The following is a 21,999-nucleotide window of genomic DNA, read 5'->3' as shown; positions in this document are numbered from 1 at the left end:
TTGGCTTCTAGTCTTGTCCTTTTTCTCCTTTCGTTCTCCTTTTGTCATTTTCTCCTCTCTCCATCTGTAACATACCTCTCTTCCTCACTTATTATTAATATGCTCTCTCTCATTTACCTTCTTTTCTCTTGCTGTATTTTCACCCTACTTATTCCTATCGATCGCTCGTTCATTTGCTCCTACTCCTTTTACGCCCTCTCTTTCCCTATTTATTTGTATTTTTCATATTATTGTATTATTATACACACGCATACCTTTCTCTTTTCTAATTGTCCTCTATACCAATCGCACGCTTGTTTGTTCCTATCCCTACTTCCCTGTACGCTCTCTTATTTACTATTTATTAGTATTTGTCATACTACTACCTGTATATATATACTCTTATCTACACCAACTGTTACATATATGCTATTATTATTATTATATTTTTTTTTTTTCACATTCTTTCTTTCTCTAGCTCTTACAAGAGCTTATCGTTTGTCCTTTATTTACATTGTGCTCTGTTTAAAATGCATTTAAATTTCGCAGCATTGTTTCTCCGCGAGAATCGCAGTACGTTAACGTGCTGTGACCGACCGAAGGTCGCCTTCGGTAGGAAATTCAGTTGCGTTGACAATAAACTCGGTACATTCGAATTGCGACTCGTTTTTCATCCGATGCGGTTGAAGTTCGAACAGGTGAGCGATTACGATCAGCTGTTTGAATCTCAGGCCCGATAACGAGTGGGGGTATCGGAGCCTGACAAAGAGAGAGAGCAAAATCGGTACATTAGACAAAGAGAGACAATGATAGGCGAGCGCCGCGTAGCGGATTTTCGGGGACTCCGCGATTTTCGCGGAGCGTCTCGCGCTCGCATGTCGAAGTCAGTTTTGCACCGAACGCTCGCACGGTAGCAAGGAACAGCATTATAGAAGAATCTACTGAGTCAGGAAATTTGGGCACCAAGTTCCTTAGCTCTGGACGCCTTCTACGCTGTATTATCGCACTACAGCTCGCCATAGCTCCCTTCGAGAACCACGTATTACACGTGCGAAGGAAAAGCGATTGTTTAGTCGCGATAAATTTAAAAGACGAGTAACTGCGCTCTTGGAATCGGTGGCCACCTCGATTCCCTGAGCTTGCTATTCGTCGGAGGAGCAATCAAGACCTCTTCTTGGTTGAGCCCCGATATTGGCACCAACAGAGAGGGTAAACGTAAGTGTATCACCTCTGCGTTGCCCGTGTTGTATCACCCGTTTAGTAGCAGCCCGCGTACGACGAATAGATGCGTACGTTGCGGTGAACGGTGAGTGCTACAACCTCTGGCCTTTATCCGCCGCCAAGGCTAGCTAAAGCTAGTACCGAGGGTCGAACGCTCGCGAATCTCGGCTTACAACCGTGATTCGCACGAGGCAAGCCTTCTTGGAAGGCAGGTTGAGCAGAGAAAAGGAGGATCCCTCCTCTCTGCACACTCGTCTGCCGACGCTTTCTTCAGAGCGAAGAAACGTCGGTATTACAGTCCACTACATTACCTTAACGATACGTCAAGGTACTGCTCCCCCCTCCACGTAGGCTCGTTTCGAAGCCTGGAGTCGGGAAGACAACGGTTTGGCTTGAAAGCAATACGCTAGCTGACCAGTGCGGTGTCGCCGCTCTTTTCTTTTCCAGACGCCAGCGTCGCTAAGGGACACCAGCCGGCGTCAGTCTAAGGGACCCTTCCCCAAGGTTTTGGCTGAAGACCCCCGAACCTACTTACTCAATAAACGTCGTATTTAAGCCCTTTTTAGGGCCGACTTAAATTTGATTAAGTGTACAATTTTTTTTCTTGACACCCTTCTCTCAACCACCCAATCCGGACCCCGTTAGATCCCTAAATTTTCAGCGATTCTAACATAAGGTCCTTCGAGCCGGATTCGGTTGAGAAAGGGCAAGGAAAAGTTGTATTAGCTTCTCTTCAGGTCGAATTTCGAGTAGCGTTTACCTCTCGAACCGTACCACCATGTCCACTCCCCAAAGAGCACAGGCGCTTTCGCCCAGCCTCGAGAGTGACATGGAGGATATCGTCTCGCGAGTCAGAGGTTTGACCCGACTCGTGACGAATCTGAAGAAGAAAGGACGAAGTAGTTTTACTATCTTCCTCCTGAAAGAAAAGCTAAACTATGCCACGGAAGTGTGGAGGGACGTGCTCGAGCGAGTTAGTCGTCTCAAACAGGGCATTCCCCTCCATCACCGTAAAGGTATACCCTTCTTCGATCAGGAGGTGCTTCAGGACGCCGAGGACACGTTCCACGAGGTCCAGGATTTCCTAATGGCTGAAATCGCACAACTGGTCGAAGCGAAGGAGCGGGTTGAGTTGGGTATTAACCAACGTAAAGCCGAGGGTGCCGGCTTTGACAACACGCAGATTCCAGTCGAGTTGCCTAAGCAAAGCCTTCCAAAGTTCAGCGGTGATTCCAGAAAGTGGAGACACTTTGAGGATCTATTCACCGCTGGCGTGAAGAATAACCAACGGTTGTCCGACGCACAACGGTTGCAATATTTGAACGCGTGCTTGGAAGGTGAGGCTCTCGCGACGATCGCCGAATTTGAAATTGCGGATCGCAATTTCAGCGAGGCGTGGGACGCCCTGAAGAAACGATTCGGGAACCCACGCACAATTATCACTCAGCTTCTTGAGACCTTACGGAAGCTGAGAATGATAAAAAAAAGGCGGTCTACCCAGCTTCCAGCAAGTCACAGTGAGCTGGAGACAGACGCTCGCTGCGCTCAAGAGATTGGGGCGCCCTACTAAAGAGTGGAGTGACGTGCTGGTCATTCTCATAAAAGAGAAGCTGGAAGCAGCCCTGCAGTGGGAGTGGGAAATGTCTATCCAATCGGACACGGACTTCCCGTCGTTTGACGACATGATGAAGTTCCTCGACGGACAGGAGCGCGCGTTGGTGGCATTGGAACACCAACGATGCAACGCAAAGGCGGAAGTCACGCCGAAATCTCGCATACGGCAGCATAACGCCGTGGTCGGGAATGCTCCCCCTACTCCCGAAAAGTGCGTGTTTTGTGAACAACCGCACGTAGTTGCTACGTGCAAAAAGTTCAAGACACTTTCGCCGGAACAGCGGTTTCAATACATGAAGAATAATCAGTATTGTATAAACTGCTTGGCGTCAACGCACACGGTGACACACTGTCGAACCAGCGTGTCATGTAAACAGTGTAACGGACGGCATCATACCATCCTGCACTTCGATACACAGAAAGTCGGCACAAGTAACCGTCGTACGACGAACAAGCCAAATCAGGGCAAGCGGGAAGCGGGACGGAGCAACGGTCCTGCGCGCAGTCCTGTACAGGCAAACGTAAACACGAATTCTCGTGCTTCTACGTCAGCCGACAACGTTACGTCTCACTGTGGTGCGACAGAGAGCGTAACGGGATCTGTGTTTCTGGCGACAGCTGATGTGCGAGTCTATGGAAAGGGAGGTACGTCGCGTATCGCGCGTGCACTCATTGATCAGGGATCTGAGGCCTCCTTCATAACAGCGAGTCTGGTGAATGATCTACGACTCGCGCGAAGGAAAACCCAAGCCATGGTAACCGGCTTGGGGGGCGGAAAGACCCATGAGATTACGCACAGCGCGGACATTAGATTCGGGTCAACACGGTGCACTGCACAGGCGTTCCGCACAAGTGCATACATCGTCCCGAAAATTACGTCCTACGTTCCACCGTCGGTTCGCATCTCAGATGCTGAGATTTTAAGTGAACTGACGCTTGCAGATCCAGACCCTGCATCTGATCGACCTATTGAGGTGCTCATCGGTGCAGAGGTATACGCCAGTATTATTCGACGAGGATTCCGTCGAATAAACAAAACAGGACCGATCGCACAGGAGACGGCCTTGGGCTGGATCCTGTCTGGGCCGATCGACGCAGCAAACTCTTCCCCAAATCCCGTGAGGACGCTGCACTGCAGCGTCCTTGAATCGTTGGACAAGGCGATACGGCGATTCTGGGAGATAGAGGAGGTGCCCTCGACCTTGGTGAACACTAAAGCCGAGGACTAATGCGAAGAGCACTTCGTAAAAACCGTCGCGCGAGATGCGACGGGAAGGTTTATAGTTCGGTTGCCTTTTAACCATTCGAACCCGGACGAGCTGTTGGGCGATTCTCTCCCAATAGCTCTCTCCGCGTTGACAAGGTTGAGGAGAAAACTGGACCTGAACCAAACCCTCGTGAAGGAATACAGTGAGTTTCTCACTGAATACGAGTCGTTAAATCATATGACTCGGCTCGAGTCAGTCGATAACATGCGACTCTATATCCCTCACCGAGCGGTTATTCGCACGGAGAGCGCTACGACGAAGCTGCGCGTCGTGTTTAACGCCTCCAGCAAAACAGCGGGCGGACGCTCGCTGAACGACCTCCTCCACGTAGGTCCAAAATTACAGACTGATATCACCGCCGTATTAACGCGGTGGCGTCTGTACGAATACGTGTTAGTAGCGGATATCGAGAAGATGTTTCGACAAATTCTCGTAGCTAAAGAGGATCGTCGTTTTCAATGCATCGTATGGCGCACCCCCTCGACCGAGCGACTTATCGCTTACGAGTTGAATACCGTCACATACGGTACGGCGTGCGCTCCATACCTTTCGATGCGAACACTTCTCGAGCTGAAAAAACAGGACGGCGACCGGTACCCGCTCGCCGCGCCTGTCCTCGAGAAGGACGTCTACGTAGATGATGTGTTTATGGGAGCTCCCGACAAACCGTTGTTGGAGAGAATCCGTAAACAAACGTGCGAGCTCCTACAGCGAGGTGGATTTAACCTTCGCAAGTGGGCTGGAAATTCGTCAGATTTGTTACGAAATATTCCACAGAGCTCGCACTCACACGCAGTCGACCTTAATTTGTTTGACGATTCAGAATTAAAGGTACTCGGTCTGCGATGGATACCATCTGGAGATTTTTTCTACTTCAATCTGCAACGGTTTCAACCGTCTGCAACACCGATAACAAAGCGCACTTTGTTTTCGGAGATTGCGAAACTGTACGATCCCTTCGGCTGGCTTTCGCCAGTTATGATCCGTGCGAAAATTTTGATGCAAGCCCAGTGGCTGGAAAAAATCCAGTGGGACGAGCACGTTTCCGCGGAGACGCTCAAAATGTGGAACACATTTTGTGTCGATTGGAACAGATTGAACGATTGGAAATTACCCAGATGGATCCGATATGGAGCCGATGCAATCTCTGTGGAGCTCCATGGATTTTGTGACGCATCACTCGCTGCCTATTCCGCCGTCACCTACTTGAGAGTGACGACGGTGAACAATGAAGTGTTTACATCACTTCTAATGGCAAAAACGCGAGTGGCTCCGATCAAAACGCAGTCGATCCCAGTTCTTGAATTGAACGGGGCCGTACTGCTCGCTGAGCTTATCGTGCATCTGAGAAAGTCGCTCTCACTGCCGATCGATCGTGTTGTCTGTTGGACAGATTCTACGATCGCCCTCGCTTGGCTTAAAAAACACCCATCGACATGGACGGTTGTGGTAGCCAACCGCGTGTCAAAAATCCAAACGTCTCTTCCGAGCGCTGAATGGCGTTACGTTCCAACACGCTCAAATCCCGCGGATTTAAATTCGCGTGGGATAGAGGCTGCAGATTTTCTGCAGTCGAGACTGTGGATGTTTGGACCAGGGTGGCTGAGCGGACCGGAAGTGGAGTGGCCAGCGATGCCAGCTTCCGTGGAGACCACTGAAAGCAAGCGCATAGCGCATGCACATGTAACGACTCCGAAACCGGAATGGAAATTTCTGTTCCGATTTCAAACGTGGAGAAAACTGTTGCGTGTAACGGCGTATTGTCTTCGCTGGCGAAAACAGACACGCGCCGATCAGGGGTCACCCGACAGTCGAGTAATCGAGGCGTCAGAATTGCGAATCGCAACTGAACGTATCGTGCGTCATATACAAGGCACGCATTTCTCAGAAGAGTACCGGTGCTTGAAAAAACGCCGAGGAATACCTGAGAAATCTCCGCTAAAAAGTCTAAACCCTTTTCTCGACGAAAATGACGTCTTGAGGGTTGGTGGACGACTGGAGAATGCGACGCTTGCATGGGAAACCAAGCACCCGATAATACTGCCGAAACATTATGTGTCAACACTCATAATCCGGCAGTGCCACGTGGATACGTTGCACGGGGGCTTGCAGCTGACCTTGCATACTGTGAGGCAGAGCTACTGGATTCTCGGCTGCCGAAACGCAGCGAAGACGGTTATAAACAAATGCATGCGATGCCTGAGATGGCGAAGCAGCGCCTCCACGCAAATAATGCAGCATTTGATACCGGAACGCTGCAGGCCTGCAAAGGCCTTCGACAACTGCGGAGTGGACTACGCGGGGCCTTACCGTGTCCGCGACTCCGCTGGTCGAGGAAAGACGGCTCACAAAGCGTACATCGCGGTGTTCGTTTGTTACGCCACGCGCGCCGTCCACATCGAGCTCGTCCATGATTACACGACGAGCGCGTTTTTAGCTGCACTCGATCGGTTCGTAGCTAGACGTGGTATACCGTCTTGCATTTTTAGCGATAATGGCACCAATTTCGTTGGGGCCGTTCGAGAGTTACGTAAGCAGTTCTGTGAGGCGTTTTCCTCCACAGAAATGCAAAACAAATGCAGCTCTATGGGGATAAGGTGGAGGTTTAACCCCCCCAGCGCTCCTCATTTCGGTGGAATGCAGGAAGCCGGCGTAAAATCGGTGAAACACCATTTAAAACGCACACTGGGTGAATTCACGCCGACGGGAGAGGAAATGCAGACGCTTCTCTGCAAGATCGAAGCGAGTCTCAACTCGCGACCGATCGCCCCCCTGAGTGACCACCCAGATGATTATGCGCCTCCGACGCCCGGACATTTCCTGACAGGAGGTCCACTAAATGCGATTCCGCTGCAATCGGTGGAAACCGAAAAACTCTCGCGACTATCGCGGTGGAGAGCGATTCAAAAATTTCACGAGCAGCTTTGGAGGCACTGGACGCGAGATTATCTCACGCACCTCCAAAATCGCTATAAGTGGCGCACCACCCAACTGCAACTGCAACCAGGGGATCTGGTGTTAGTGCAGAATCCTCTTCTTCCCCCTAATCAGTGGGAAATGGGGAGAATTGAGGAGGTGTTCCCGGGTAAGGACGAAAATGTACGGGTGGTAAAAGTCCGTACAGCAAAGTCCACATATACGTCCGATTACAAGGATGTGTAAGTTACCCGTGGATGAGCCTGCCGCGGCGACGGTTGCCGAGGTCGAGCAGGCGAAATAAACACCGGACAAAATTCGGTAAAGGCCGAACGAGACAAAGGTGAGGGCAACCGTTCTATTTGAAAAGACAAACGGTCACGAACCCCCCTTTGCCTCCCGGCCCCCTTGACAGTCCAGGGAGGAGAGATGAGGTACTTCTCTCTCTCTCTCTCCAAGGGAAGAGCGCCCCCCGCGAACTCGCGGGCGCTGCCGAAATTTGATCCGATCGTAACCAGTTGACGATCATTAGTCAAGCAACAATGGCAAGCGATAAAGCAATATCGGCGAGCTTCGACCGCTGCATGCGGATCGGCGAGGAGGCCCTCACCACCGTCGCCCCGCCGGACCAAGGAAGTGCGCCCGCGAGTGGACCACCCACGCCGGAAGATTGGGAATTAAAGCTGGGGACGGAAATATATAAAGTTCCTGGGCATATACCGACCACCACCCGGCGATATCGTATACCGGCAACGGGAGGACGATATCTGGTCAAATGGAATAAGGAGGGCCTGCTTACGTCCCTGCTCTGGAAAGAGCAGGAAGGGAAGCCGCAGGAAGGACCTGCAGCACCGAGGCAGCAGGCTGGCCCTTCGGCTGACCCTTCGGCTGGCCCTTCGGCTGGCCCCTCCAAGGGGGTCAACAAACGACGGAGGAAGAGGGCGGAACGGCGGGTCGCCACCCCCGCAGCCGGTCAACCAACGTCCACCGTCGCGGCCGGATCGAGGCCCCCAGCACCGACGCCCCCATCAGCACGAGCAACCCGACACCCGCCCGGGGCCTTGGAACAGATGACCCGAACGGCCATCGGGGTGGCAATCGAAACGTCGATGCGTTTCCTCCGGGGCCACCCAGGGTTTTCTCAACCTAGTGCAAAGTAAGTTCAATTAAATTTTGTTTGATTGAATTTTTGCGAAGCGCCGTGAGTGAGTTCATCTCAATTGAACTCCACTTGCGGTACTTTGCTCTCTCTCTTTTGATCGCCTACAGAAATCTTGGTCCTTCAAGTTTCGCGATCCGAGTCGTGTTTGTGTTGAAGCTGCCGATACTCCTTTTGCACGGACAGTGCAAGGGGGGCGGTATGTTTAAAATACATTTAAATTTCGAAGCATTGTTTCGTCCGCGAGAATCGCAGTACGTTAACGTGCTGTGACCGACCGAAGGTCGCCTTCGGTAGGAAATTCAGTTGCGTTGACAATAAACTCGGTATATTCGAATTGCGACTCGTTTTTCATCCGATGCGGTTGAAGTTCGAACAGGTGAGCGATTACGATCAGCTGTTTGAATCTCAGGCCCGATAACGAGTGGGGGTATCGGAGCCTGACAAAGAGAGAGAGCAAAATCGGTACATTAGACAAAGAGAGACAATGATAGGCGAGCGCCGCGTAGCGGATTTTCGGGGACTCCGCGATTTTCGCGGAGCGTCTCGCGCTCGCATGTCGAAGTCAGTCTTGCACCGAACGCTCGCACGGTAGCAAGCAACAGCATTATAGAAGAGTCTACTGAGTTAGGAAATTTGGGCACCAAGTTCCTTAGCTCTTGACGCCTTCTACGCTGTATTATCGCACTACAGCTCGCCATAGCTCCCTTCGAGAACCACGTATTACACGTGCGAAGGAAAAGCGATTGTTTAGTCGCGATAAATTTAAAAGACGAGTAACTGCGCTCTTGGAATCGGTGGCTACCTCGATTCCCTGAGCTTGCTATTCGTCGGAGGAGCAATCAAGACCTCTTCTTGGTTGAGCCCCGATATTGGCACCAACAGAGAGGGTAAACGTAAGTGTATCACCTCTGCGTTGCCCGTGTTGTATCACCCGTTTAGTAGCAGCCCGCGTACGACGAATAGATGCGTACGTTGCGGTGAACGGTGAGTGCTACAACCTCTGGCCTTTATCCGCCGCCAAGGCTAGCTAAAGCTAGTACCGAGGGTCGAACGCTCGCGAATCTCGGCTTACAACCGTGATTCGCACGAGGCAAGCCTTCTTGGAAGGCAGGTTGAGCAGAGAAAAGGAGGATCCCTCCTCTCTGCACACTCGTCTGCCGACGCTTTCTTCAGAGCGAAGAAACGTCGGTATTACAGTCCACTACATTACCTTAACGATACGTCAAGGTACTGCTCCCCCCTCCACGTAGGCTCGTTTCGAAGCCTGGAGTCGGGAAGACAACGGTTTGGCTTGAAAGCAATACGCTAGCTGACCAGTGCGGTGTCGCCGCTCTTTTCTTTTCCAGACGCCAGCGTCGCTAAGGGACACCAGCCGGCGTCAGTCTAAGGGACCCTTCCCCAAGGTTTTGGCTGAAGACCCCCGAACCTACTTACTCAATAAACGTCGTATTTAAGCCCTTTTTAGGGCCGACTTAAATTTGATTAAGTGTACAATTTTTTTTCTTGACACCCTTCTCTCAACCACCCAATCCGGATCCCGTTAGATCCCTGAATTTTCAGCGATTCTAACATGTTCCATCTATCTACAATTTCCTTAATTACATCCTCCTTTTCATCTGCTTCCTTCCGCATCTCCTTCTTCCCCTGTCGTATTTCATCTGTGCTCCTGCTCTCCGGCTCTCTGGATTCTTTCCGCCTTTCTCCTTGTCCCCTGCTCGTCTCCTGTCTCCGACCTGCAAACAGATTCAGCTTCCCCTTTATTTGTTTATCCTTTTCTTATCTTATCCCTTTTCCTGCCTCCTCGTTTCCCTCTTCCTAGCTTTTGTCCGTCCCTTTGTCTCTCCTTCCTGCAAAAACAACACAATGTATTACTACTTCCGTTTCTCATCCTCCTCTGATGATTACGATGATTACGATGACTACGATGAGAGCCCCGACCTCGCCCTCACCCGTGAGTCTCCCCAGGATCTTATCGACCCTATCATCCCGACGGATGATCTGAATCTAGTGAAGTCCTCCATCTTTCGATAGAGGCCATCACCTAGCATAGACTCTCCGTTCTTACCCTTACACCGGAGCTCAACCCGGACGTTTCCATGGGTTGACCTCCATCATGAATTTCGTCAGCTTCTCTATCTTCGCCTCCTCTATCTCCTCCACTTCTAAGAGGAATTTCCCCGTGTGTTTGTGTCTTCTCGCCATCAGCCTGGGACACTTACAGATGATGTGTGCGCTACTCTCCTCTTCCATTTCACAGAAGCTGCACATCCTATCCTCTAGTTGCTTTATCCTTGCCAGATGCAGCTTCAGCTGCGCGTGCCCTGTCAACCGTCTCGACATTAATCTGCACTTACCTCTGTCCATTTCAACCATGTTTTTGGCATATTTGTACTTTGGTTCGTCCCCCAGGATTTCCTTGGCCTCCCTGCATCCTTCAGTTTCTCACCATTTCCTCTTCCTTTGTTCGGAGGCCCACTCCTTGATGGCCGTTTTCACCGTTAGTACCGACATCGGGGGGTACGGCTCTGCTCCTGTCGGTGCCTCGTCCGACCCTCTGTTTGCTAGTTTGTCCGCCGTTTCGTTCCCTTCGGTTCCCTCATGTCCCGGTACCCAGACCAAGGTTACCTTGTTCCCCTTGTCCACCAGTTTATTCACTTTCTTCTTGCATTCCATGACTGACACGGATCTATGTGCCCGTTTATCCAGTGCCTTCAAAGCCGCCTGGCTATCCGAGCAGATAGCAATCCTTCTATGTTCCGTGTTCCTTTCTATTAGTGTCTCCGCACAGTCCTGAATTGCCAGAACCTCCGCTTGGAAAACTGTCGCCAGCTTCCCCAGCTGAATCACCTTCATATCCGTTCCTTTCTCGTTCGTCCAGGCTGCTCCTGTGATGCCCCCCTTTCTAGGTCCATCCGTATACCATATCTGGTGATATTCCTTCAGATCTTTCTTCTTCTTTTCCCAGCCCGTTTTGCTGCTGATTAATATCTGGAATTTCCTCTGAAAAATGAATTCTAACGTTCTACTATCTTGTCTCATACTTATCAATTCTCGGATGGTCTCGTTTCCCTCCTTCCTCAGTATCGAGCTATGCCCAAAATCTCTCTCCTTCCAGGCGTTCCATGTGACTAGCCTGTGCGCCATCTTTAGCGCCAGCGTTCTGATTTTTACGTCCAGTGGCTCTATCCCTGCTACCACCTCCGCTGCCCTTGTCGGTGTTGTACTCAACGTATCCAAAATCCTCTTTAGCGCCAATCCTTGTAGGCCGTCCAGCTTATCCTTTACCGTCCTCATGTTGGCCGCCTCCCACCAAGCAATGCTGCCGAACATCAACCTAGGGAGAACTATCGCCTCATACATCCACTTTGTCGTCAGAGGCGATAGACCCCACGTGGGGCCCACCACTCTGCCTAACATTGCTAGATTTGCTTTTGCTTTACTTATCTGTTTGAATATGTGTTTTCTCCACGTCAGTCTCACGTTCAACCAGACCCCTAGATACTTCACCTCCCTGGTGAACTCCAGTGCCTGTCCCTTGTACCTCAGATCCGTGATGATCGGCCTGTTGATCTTTCTTGTGAACAAGATCATCTCCATTTTCGTTGGGTTCACCGATAGTCCCGTCCGATCACACCACTCTTCCAGAGCCCATAGCGCCTTCTTTGCCCTATAGGTGACAGCTTCCACGTTCTTTCCTGTTGCCAGAAAAGTCACGTCGTCGGCATAAGCCAGTACCACTACACCACTCTTTTCAAGTTTGTATAGGAGATTATCCACTGCCAGACACCATAATAGTGGCGACAGGATTCCCTCTTGAGGGCAGCCTCTATTCACGAATCCCTTCGTGATAGTCTCCCCTTTCGAGGTTTGCAATTCCCTGGTGGTCAACATGATGTTTATCCACCGGATGACATATTCGTTTTCCCCGAATTCTTTCAGAGCTTTTACTATCAGCTCCGTAGACGTCTGATTGAATGCCCCTTCGATGTCCAGGAACCCGGCTATCGTCAGCAGTTTCTTTTTCATGACTTCCTCCACTTCCCCTACCAGATTATGAAGAGCCACCTCCACCGAGTGTCCGATCCTGAAAGCGTGCTGGTTACTATGCAGCTGCCTTCTTTCCAGTGTTACCTCCTTCATGTATCTATCCACCAGCCTTTCCACCATTTTCAATAGAAATGACGTCAAGCTAATGGGTCGATACGCCTTCGGTACCGCGTAGTCTGTCTTCCCTGGTTTCGGGATGAACGTCACCCTTGTGACCTTCCATGATATTGGTATTACTCCTAACGCCAAGCTTGCCCTCATTATTTTCGTCAAGAACTCCTTGATGTGTGGCATCGCCACCCTTATCATCTTAGGGTAGATTCCATCTACCCCCGGTGTTTTGTATGGTAGGAATGAGCTTATTGCCCACTCCATCCTGTCCGGCCTCACAATTCTATTCGCTATCTCCCAGCCCGGCCTACGAATTTCTTCTTGCCTGCTCGTTCCTTCTCCATTTCCCTGCACCTCCATCGATGTCTCACTGAATCCCGGGAAGTGCTCTTTCATTAGCATTTTCAGGCATTCCTCGTCTGACTCCGAGTATGTTCCGTCCTCTCTTCTCAATGCTCCTAGCTGCTCCCTCGCTTCACTGCTCAGTAGCTTACTGAGTCTCGTTGCTTCCGACGCTCCCTTAACATTCGCGCAGAATTCCCTCCAGGATTCTCTCTTCGCTACTATCACTTTCCTTCTGAACACCCTTGTTAGTTCTTTTACTTCCTTCCACCTCGCCACACCTCCTTTCCTCTTGGCGATCTTGATTTTCTTCCTAATCTCCTTCTGTTCCTTCTCCAGTGCCCGATTCCACCATGGAATCGTGACCTTGCCTCTTAGCTCGACTTCTTCCGTAGTCTCCTCCCAAGCTTCCCTTAGGATCTTGGTCAATGTGTCCACTGCTTCGTTAACCTCCTCCTCGTTTCCGTATCTGGTGGGGAGTTCCGAGATTCTCTCCTCCACCCTTTCCGCATACCTCTTCCAATTTGTAGTTCTCGGGTTTCTTCTTTTCTGCGCTTCTTGCTGTTTCCCTATTTCCAACTCGAATCTGATATATTTATGGTCAGAGAATGATACTTCCTCGCTCACCCTCCACCACTTGATTTTTCCAGCCATACTCTGTGAGCACAACGTCACGTCCAGGACTTCCTTCCTCAGCATTGTCTCGAATGTGTGCTTCCCTCCAACGTTCAGTGTCACCAGACCATTGGCTAGGATGAATTCCATCAGCTCCTCCCCTTTCCCGTCCGTCACGGAACTTCCCCACTTCTTGTGTTTAGCGTTTGCGTCTCCTCCTATCAGGATCACTGCTCCTCTGTCCTGTACGAATTCCATTAGTTTCCGCGTTGCTTCCCCCGGCCTCTTCTCCTTCGAGTTCCACGGGGCGTATAGCGACGCTACGTAGATCGTCTTGTCCTCCTGGCCTCCTTCTCCTCTTGCCCGGATTGTTACCACTGCCAGATCCTTCGAGTTGTATTGCCTCATTGTCCCGGCCTCCAGTCCCTTCCTGGTGAGTACGCAAGCCCTTGAGTGCTTATTATTTAGAGCCCATACCTTACCGACTAATCCAAGTCCTCTTATCCCTCCGTGTGCTGTCCACGGTTCCTGTATCAGCGCCACATCAATCTTGTCCCTCGCCATCACTCTTGTTAACGCCGCCGATGCTGCTTCGCTGTGGTGCAGGTTGATCTGTATTACTTTGAGGGACATCGTTGATGGTATCTGCAAGTATATATCCATTATTTCTTTCCCTTTTTTTTTCTATTGACTTTTTACCCCTAACTTATTTTACGATTATTTACAATTGTTTATGATTGTCTTTGTTTGTTACTTCTTACCTCCTATCCGTTTACCTACCCGTCGTTCCCCTCTTTTTTTTTTTCTCGCCTATCTTCCGCCTGTTTCTTTTCTTCCTCATCATTCTTCCTCCGTTTCTCTCCTGGTTCCCCATTCCTCCTTCTCTCCCCGTCTCTCGGTTAGGTTTAAAGAAGAAAGATGAGAGAAAGCCTCCCATTTCCCTTTTTCTTTTCTTTTATTCATCTTCTCTCTCTTTTTTACAGTTTCCAAGGTTTACAAAAATCTTTCCTACATCTAACTTATATTTACATCTGTTCCTAAACTATGGCTTGTCTTGCTACTCCCTTCTTCTTTCTCCCTTCTCTTATTCTTTCTTCCCCTTAACCGGTATAAAAGCTACCTTCGCGACCCCTCCCCCAATAGGTAGCCTCATGTCTTTTTGTTGTAAGGTCCTAAAGGTTCTCGGACCTACTTCAAACATGAAGTCTCTCCCCCTTCCCAGTGGTCCACCTTCTTTTACCAGTCTCCAATCCGCCACCCTGATGGCTGGGGTGTCGAATTTTAGTAGTTTTGGTATCGACTCCCCTTTTAGTGATTGGAGGCCGACTGACGCTATCACCAACATCCTTCGGTTTAGGATCTCTGGATCCTCTACCTTTAGATCCATTCCGGCCAGTTTTCTTCCCTCCCCCGTCAACTCCTCGTACAGCCTCTTCACTTTCCCATCCTTCCCGTCGATCAGAAGGCCCCCATTCATTAAACCTGTACGCTTTATTTGTATCCTCCTGTTCCTTTCCAAGCTCTCCATGGCCACGATGGACAGGACTTGGTCCATGTCCGCCCTCGTGAGCTTTCTCGCCGGGTATTCCCGTGGCACCACGCAGAATTTCACCTCCCTGCTTCTTTCTTTATCTTCCCTTTCCTCTCTCTTCCCTTCCTTCCTCTTCCTTTCTTTTTCCTTTTCCTCTCCTTCGCTTCCATCCCCTTCGTCATTTACCTTTATTTTCTTTCCTCCTGCGCCCCGCTCTTGCTTCTCTTGTCTCTCTTCCTCCTCCTTCCCTCCGTGTTCCCTTACTTCTCTCTTTTCTTCCCCTCCGCAGCTTTCCTCCTCCTTCTCCTTGGTTCCTTTCGCTTTTATCTCGTCCTCCTTTGCCTGTATCTCCTGTTTCCCGACTCCTGTCTCTCTTCCTTCTTTGTTCCTGTCCTCCTCCCCTCCTTCTTTTCTACCAGCCTCGTTCTCCTTCCCCTCTTCCTTTTTCCTTTTTCTTTTCCCCTCCTCGCCATCCTCCGATTGATCTATTAGTACAATTATCTCCTCCCTTGGCTTCCCATCGTCCCCTCTGACTTCCTAACCCCACTTTCTATCCCCTCTGTTTACTCCGAAGAAGGCGTCCATCATAAGGTTCCTCCCTACAAATTTCTTCTTTTCTTTCTCTACCTTCTTCTTCCCTTTGCAGTCTCCGTTCTTGGGAGGTATTAGTATTTTCCCCTGCATTAATTCCCTCATCGCAGCCTGTTTTGACGTAGAAGGTATTGGTTTTTCTTCCCCCCCAGATTCCTGTCTCGTCTCCTTGCTTCCTCCCCATATCTCTATCGACCTTACCTTAGGCCCTTCCTTTCCTTTACTCTCCTTCCTGTTTTCTTTTTGCTCTTTCTCAAACCTTTCCTTTGCCTCCTCCTCTTGTTTCTTCTCCTCCATCTCAATCTCCTTCATAAGTTCTTCTTCTTCCTCTGCTCCTATCTCCATTTCCTCCTCCAGGTATTTGCCCTCTTCCACCTGCATTATGCATTCGTCCGTTTCGATGTCCATCTAAAAAGGAAAGTAAAAGGAAAAGTTTTTAGAGTTTTTTTTTTTTTATATACATGTGAATATGTTAATATGTTGTTACCCCTTCTGTCCCTTATCATTATTATTAGTACTACTACCATTGCTATTATTGTTATTGTTACTATTATTATTTGTTATTCTTACCATTATTATTATTGTTACTATTATTCTTATGTTTATTCTGTATTCCTATATTTTATTTATTTATATTCTCATGCATTCCCCTCCATGCATTTTTCTTTTTCTCCGCTTCTCATTCTTTGGTCCCCTTTCATTCGTCCGCTCATTTACCTACCGTACTTTCTCGGAACCTCCTACCCTTTTTCCTTTCCTCATTCATCTTATCTTATCATGTCCCCTTTCTGTTCCCTTTCCCTTTCCTTTTCTTTCTCCTTTCCCCACACCCCGCGTCTATTTCCTGTTTCCCGATTTTAAGTTATGCTGTTATTTCCTACATGCCTGCTTCCTATACTTCCCTTTCCTTTTCTTTTCCTTTTTTTTCTCTCTTTTTTTTCTTTTTTCTTTTTTTCTTCTTTTTTTTCTCTCCCTCTCTCTGTCTTTTTTCCTCCTTTTTCTTTTCTTTTCTTTTCTTTTCCTTTCTTTCCTTTCTTTTCTTCCCCTTCTTCCGGTGTCATCGCTTCTATTATCTCCCTATCCGTTTCTTACTACCTCCCTTCCCATATCCGCTCTATCCCCTATACCGCTTATCTTCTTTCTTTTTTTTCCCCATCTTCCCTTGCTAATGTTACCCGCGCTACCCATTTGCATATATACATATGCATATATATGTGCCTAGGCGTCACACATTCTCATACATACTTGCGTACGTGCCCTCACTTACACACCTGCATTCCCTTCTCATACGTTGTGCTTATATGTGTAAATACTTGTACCATTTCTTTTTGTCATTTCTTATTTTATTTGACTTTATGTATATATATATATATATATATACCTACATACACACATACATATATATACATACATACATACATACATACATACATACACATATACATACACATACACATGCATATTCTTATGTGTGTACAGTTGAATTTCCTATATTAGTTCTTATTTGTCTTAACCTATCCTTTCAGTTGTCTTGTCTCCACCCTTGTACACGTGTGTGTCCCTCTATCCCTTCCTTTCCCTTTTCTCTGGCTCTGTTTCCCCTATCCTTTCCTTCTTGTATTGCTTCCTCCGTTTTCCCAATATTGGTGACTCCTCTAGGTTTTCCTCTATCGTCTTTTGCCTTCCCTCCTCTTCCTCTCCTTCCTTCTCCTCCTCGTCCTCCGTTATCACTCCGAATAGTTCCTCTTCCAGCCTCCTTCTCTCTTCCCTGGTCCTTTTTCTTTTTCCCCCCTTTCCTACTTCCTTCCTCTCTTGTTGTTCCTTCTCTCCCTTTTGTTCTCCATCTTTCCCCTCCTGCCTTGTTCCCATTTCTTCTTTCTTCTTCTCCTTCTTTTCTTCCTCCCTGCTTCCGTCCTTTCCTTCCTCTTTCTTTGCCTCACATCTTTTCGCCACTATCATTACCTCTTTTAATCCTTTCAATTCTTTTATTCCTTCTAACCCTTTTATCCTGGTCCCCTCCTTTCCTTCCTTCCTTTCTTCCTTCTTTCCTTTCCCCTCTTCTTTTCCCATCCTTCTTCCCTCGGTTTGTAGTCCGTCTCCTGTATTCCCTCTTTCCCCATAGTTCCTTCCTAGCCATTCTCTCACTTTTCTTTTCTGCTCCTCACTGGTCGTACCTACTTCCCTGTTTTCCCATTCCGATGTCCTTTGCATCCCTGCCTCTCTTATTCCTTTCGTCGCTCTCCTCCTATTCCATTCTCCCTCTCCTTCCTGCCTCTCCTCGCTTTTTCCTATTCTCTTCCTCTCTCTTGCTTCTTTAGTTCCTTCTCTTCTCTTTTCCATCTCCTTTCCCTTCTCCCGGCCTTGTCTAGTTCTATCTTTTGTTCCTCCCGCTGCTCCCCATTCTGTCATCTGTTTCCATCTCTCTTCTCCTTTTGATGAGATCACTGAGAACTCGTTGTCGCTCTCAGCCTTCGTGAGGTCCACCTGTTTCTCAACCTTCCTTTTCCCTTCCATTTTTTTTTCCTCTTCTCTCCTCCTATCCCTTACTACCTTGCTCGCCTTTTCCCATACTTCCCTGAACTTATTTCTAAAGTCCCCTTCATTTCCTATCTTCCTCTTCCCCTCTTCCCTTCTCTCGTTCTCTTTTCCTTTTCCCTTTCCTCCCCCCATTCCTTCCCTGCTTCCCTCTTCCGTTTGGGTCCCTGCATCATTCCGCAATTTCCCTCCTTCCTCCAGCTTCTTGATAGCCCTCGTCAGTCGTTCATTTCCTCTTATCTCTTCCGCTGCTGCATCCACATCTACCTCCACCAGTGATCTAATTGCCTTCACCAGTCTCTGCTTCGTTTTCCGTCTTAATCCTACTTCCATTTGTCCCCGCTGTCCTACCTCTCTCACCTGTCCTCCTTCCATGCTAAAAGAAATACAATCATTCCTACCAACCCATTCTCGTATTTCCTGACTACATTCCATCTCATTCATTCTTATCCTATACTATTTCTTTCCTTACCCATGCTACTCACTCTTTCGGTTTTTCCCATCCTCTTCTATTTCTCTCTTCTTACTCATTCACTTCATGCGTTTACCACCACCACTAGCACTCGACGACGAAAGAGGTCATAGTGACCCATATTTCCTTTAACTTCCCCTCGCGGTATAGGACTTCCTCCGCCGTGTCCGCTGGCAGAGGCTGTCCCACGTGCCCCCTCCCCGACGAACTCCACCGAGGGTGCGCACGGGCCTCGTTGCCACCCCCGCCGCTGGAGCCGCCATCTTTACGCAAGCCAGGGGCCGAGAGCGCCCACGTTGTCAGGCCGTGATTTTCAAAAAGTGCGTGAATGGAATTTTCCCCCGGGGACGTTGCGTCGCCCGAGTGCCTGTTTAGCAACGCTTGGTGCCCTCCCCCCCTGGACTCGCACGCTTGTCGCGAACGCTACGCACATGGCCCACGCGGTCCCGACGTTCGCCCTTTGTCTCGAGCGGGGAAGAAAGCGTAGAAAGTCGAAGAAGGCAAAAGAGGAAGAAGAAGGAGAAGAATTGTAGGCGAAGGAATTGAAGGTTTAGAGTTGCGCGCACGTGTTTGACCCTTCGGCCATCTGCGACGATTTTACGGCTACTTCTCTTTTGTTTACGCTTTCGCTTAAGTGTTTTATGTTTTCGACTTTCCCGTTGCACGTGTTTCCCCGTTATTGTCCCTAATTCCGCGCGCTCACATCTGGCTGGCAAAATTTTCACCGCTCCGAGCGGTTCGAACGGTTTTCCCCGATTCTCTCACCCACTTTCTAATATTTCCAAAATTTCTAGCGTTCTAATGCCGGCGATATGTAAAAATTTCCCGCTACCTCGGGCGGTGTTGCTCGCTTCTCTTACCGCCCCCCGCTTGACCCTAGCGCGTCGAGCAGTTCGAACCATCCTTCGAGATTCTCCTATCCACTGCTCCCTAACGATTCGATACAAGCTATCTTTCGAGATTCTCTCACCCAATTTTCGGGTGATTCAAGGATTAAGTGTGTCTAAAAATTTCCCCGCTATCTCGGGCGGTGGTGCTCGCTCCTCTCACCGCCCCCGCGAGCCCACGTTTGATCCTAGCGCAACACCGCGCGCTGGATGGGGGTGGGAAATCGCCTGCCCGCAAAGGCAGCCGACCGGCTCGACCACGCTACTCTACGCTGTTTTTAATTTTTCTGTCCACCGGCGCCCACGGCCACCCATCCTAGGACGGTGCCGCAGGCCCGGCTGCTCAACTTGACTTTACTTTTCTACAAATAGTAACAATCTTTCACTATCTAAATAGAATAGATCCACACTGTAAAATGAATATAACCAAAGAAGTTAAAAGTTCATTAAAAATTATCAATAATGTACTACTCAGAGAATCAGGGCAGGCCCCGATTCCAAGAGTGCAAATCTCGATCAATTGTCTCCTAAAACAAACCAGGTGCTCTTTCGTACGTATTATACGTACGAATCGAGCAGAGCTTCCTAGTCTGTCGGCGACAGAGGTTCAGCTTTTGAGAGCTAGTGAGATTTCAAGTGTCTGGTAACCAAACTACTTGAAATCTGGAAACTGGCGAGCTGAGATGCGCTTGACGAACGGTCGCACTGACTGTTGCAAGCTTGGTTGTCGTAAGACGACTGGGGCGAGAGCCGCGCGTGTCTCCGCGAAGCGGAAGACGTGCCAAATTTTACCACTACGCGGCGCTCACAAATTATCTTTTGTCTCGTGCTAATGTAGTACGATGTACTCTCTCTCTCCTTCAGGCTCCGATGTCCCCACTCGACATCGAGCCTGGAGTTCAAAACCGTTGCTCGACAACGCTTACTTTGTTTGAACTTTAATTTTGACGACAAAAACAAGTCATACGACAGCTGATCGTGTTTTGCTGCTAGGACAACGTATGCTCCGACCGAAGGCCACCTTCGGTCGGTCACGTATACCAACAAATTACGAATCTCGCGGACGAGCCAAATGCCCGTTATATAACCGCTTTTTAAACATGGATCAATTAACGATGTTAAAGAGTTGGTTCAACAAAATGGAGGCAGAGGAAAAGGCAACACTCGGAATATTGTTAAATGTTATGCTTGTAACGAAAATGGGCATATTTCAACGGAATGTCCAAAAAAAGTTGTCAAATCGGCAAAGGCAGTCAATATTTGTCATAAAGTTGATATGAACCACGTTGCTTTCAAGTCTGGTAAGACCTTTCCATTCATATTAGATACTGGCTCTGATTGTTCACTAATATGTTATCAGTTTGGTAATGAGTTATCTGCTTGTGACATTAATGAAAGAGTTGATGAAACTGTAACTTTAAAAGGCATTTCTAATCAGGTTATATTTAGTACTTTCAAAATTAAAAGTGAAGTATTTATTTCTGGAATCAAACTTATATTATGGATGCACGTAGTAAGTGATGAAGTATTACCAAAATTTATTGTAGTTGGAAAAGATATATTTTCTGATAATTGCAAATTATCTGTGAACATTGATATGAATGGATTTAAATTTGCACGTGTAAAAACTATCAATATTTGTGAGAATGTTAACAAAATAGATTTCAATAATATTACTACTGACATAACAAATGAGGATGATTTACAGAAATTACATGCAGTATTGTGTAAATTTAAACAATCTTTCGTATTGGGTATACCTACTAGCCGAGTTAAAGTAAAATCTTTGAATATCAGATTGGTCGATCCTAATAAATATGTTCATACAAAACCGCGACATTTAGCTCCTGCAGAAAGAGAAATAGTTCAAACACAAATATCCGATCTTTTAAAAAATAATATTATTCGTGAAAGTAACTCGCCTTTTGCTAGCCCTGTAGTTCTAGTAGATAAAAAAGATGGTTCAAAACGGTTATGTATAGATTATAGGGCTCTTAATGGAAACACAATACCGGATAAGTATCCGCTTCCCCTAATAAGTGATCTAATAAATAATTTAAATGGTGCATGTTATTTTACAACTCTTGATATGGCTGCAGGGTTTCATCAAATTCCGTTAACACAAGAATCTATAGAAAAAACAGCATTTGTTACTCCAGATGGACAATATGAATATTTAACAATGCCGTTTGGTTTAAAAAATGCTCCATCTACATATCAACGAGCTATTGAAAAAGCATTAGGAGATTATAAAAATAAAATTGTTCTTATTTATATAGATGATTTGTTAATTCCGACTAAGACGATTCAAGAAAATATACAAAATTTAGAGAAAGTAATAATTCGATTGATAGATGCAGGATTTTCATTTAATTTTTCCAAATGTAAATTTTTAATGACAAAAGTTGTTTTCCTAGGTTATGAAGTGAGTAAGGGAGAACTAAGACCAAATCCGCGAAAAATAGAGGCTTTGGTGAATGCACCCATTCCTAACACAGTGCACCAATTACGGCGATTTTTAGGACTTGTATCTTATTTCCGGCAATTCATACCTAAATTTGCTCAGTTAGCGGCACCATTATACGTTTTAGTTTCTCAAAATTCGACATTTCAGTGGACAGAAAAACACACACAAATTCGTAACAAATTTATTAATTACTTAACAAATAGTCCCGTATTAACTACATTTAATCCTAATAAAGAAATAG

At 47.8% G+C, this 21,999-nt stretch overlaps 2 protein-coding genes across 2 annotated transcripts; both read left to right on the top strand.

Moving 5' to 3' along the window:
- Positions 1-2,840: 2,840 nt before the first annotated feature.
- LOC143187810 (uncharacterized) lies at positions 2,841-4,043 on the top strand. The gene has a single exon (XM_076392011.1). It carries the CDS (start codon positions 2,841-2,843, stop codon positions 4,041-4,043), a length of 1,203 nt encoding a protein of 400 aa, XP_076248126.1.
- LOC143187809 (uncharacterized) lies at positions 4,043-7,244 on the top strand. The gene is made up of 2 exons (XM_076392010.1): positions 4,043-4,090; positions 4,134-7,244. The coding sequence occupies exons 1-2, from the start codon at positions 4,043-4,045 to the stop codon at positions 7,242-7,244; spliced, it is 3,159 nt and encodes a 1,052-aa protein (XP_076248125.1).
- Positions 7,245-21,999: the final 14,755 nt, after the last annotated feature.

This window comes from Calliopsis andreniformis, unplaced genomic scaffold, assembly GCF_051401765.1.
Source record: "Calliopsis andreniformis isolate RMS-2024a unplaced genomic scaffold, iyCalAndr_principal scaffold0325, whole genome shotgun sequence".
NCBI lineage: Eukaryota > Metazoa > Arthropoda > Insecta > Hymenoptera > Andrenidae > Calliopsis > Calliopsis andreniformis.
Note: the sequence above shows the minus strand (reverse complement) of the source record. Positions and strands in the feature narration are given on the sequence as shown.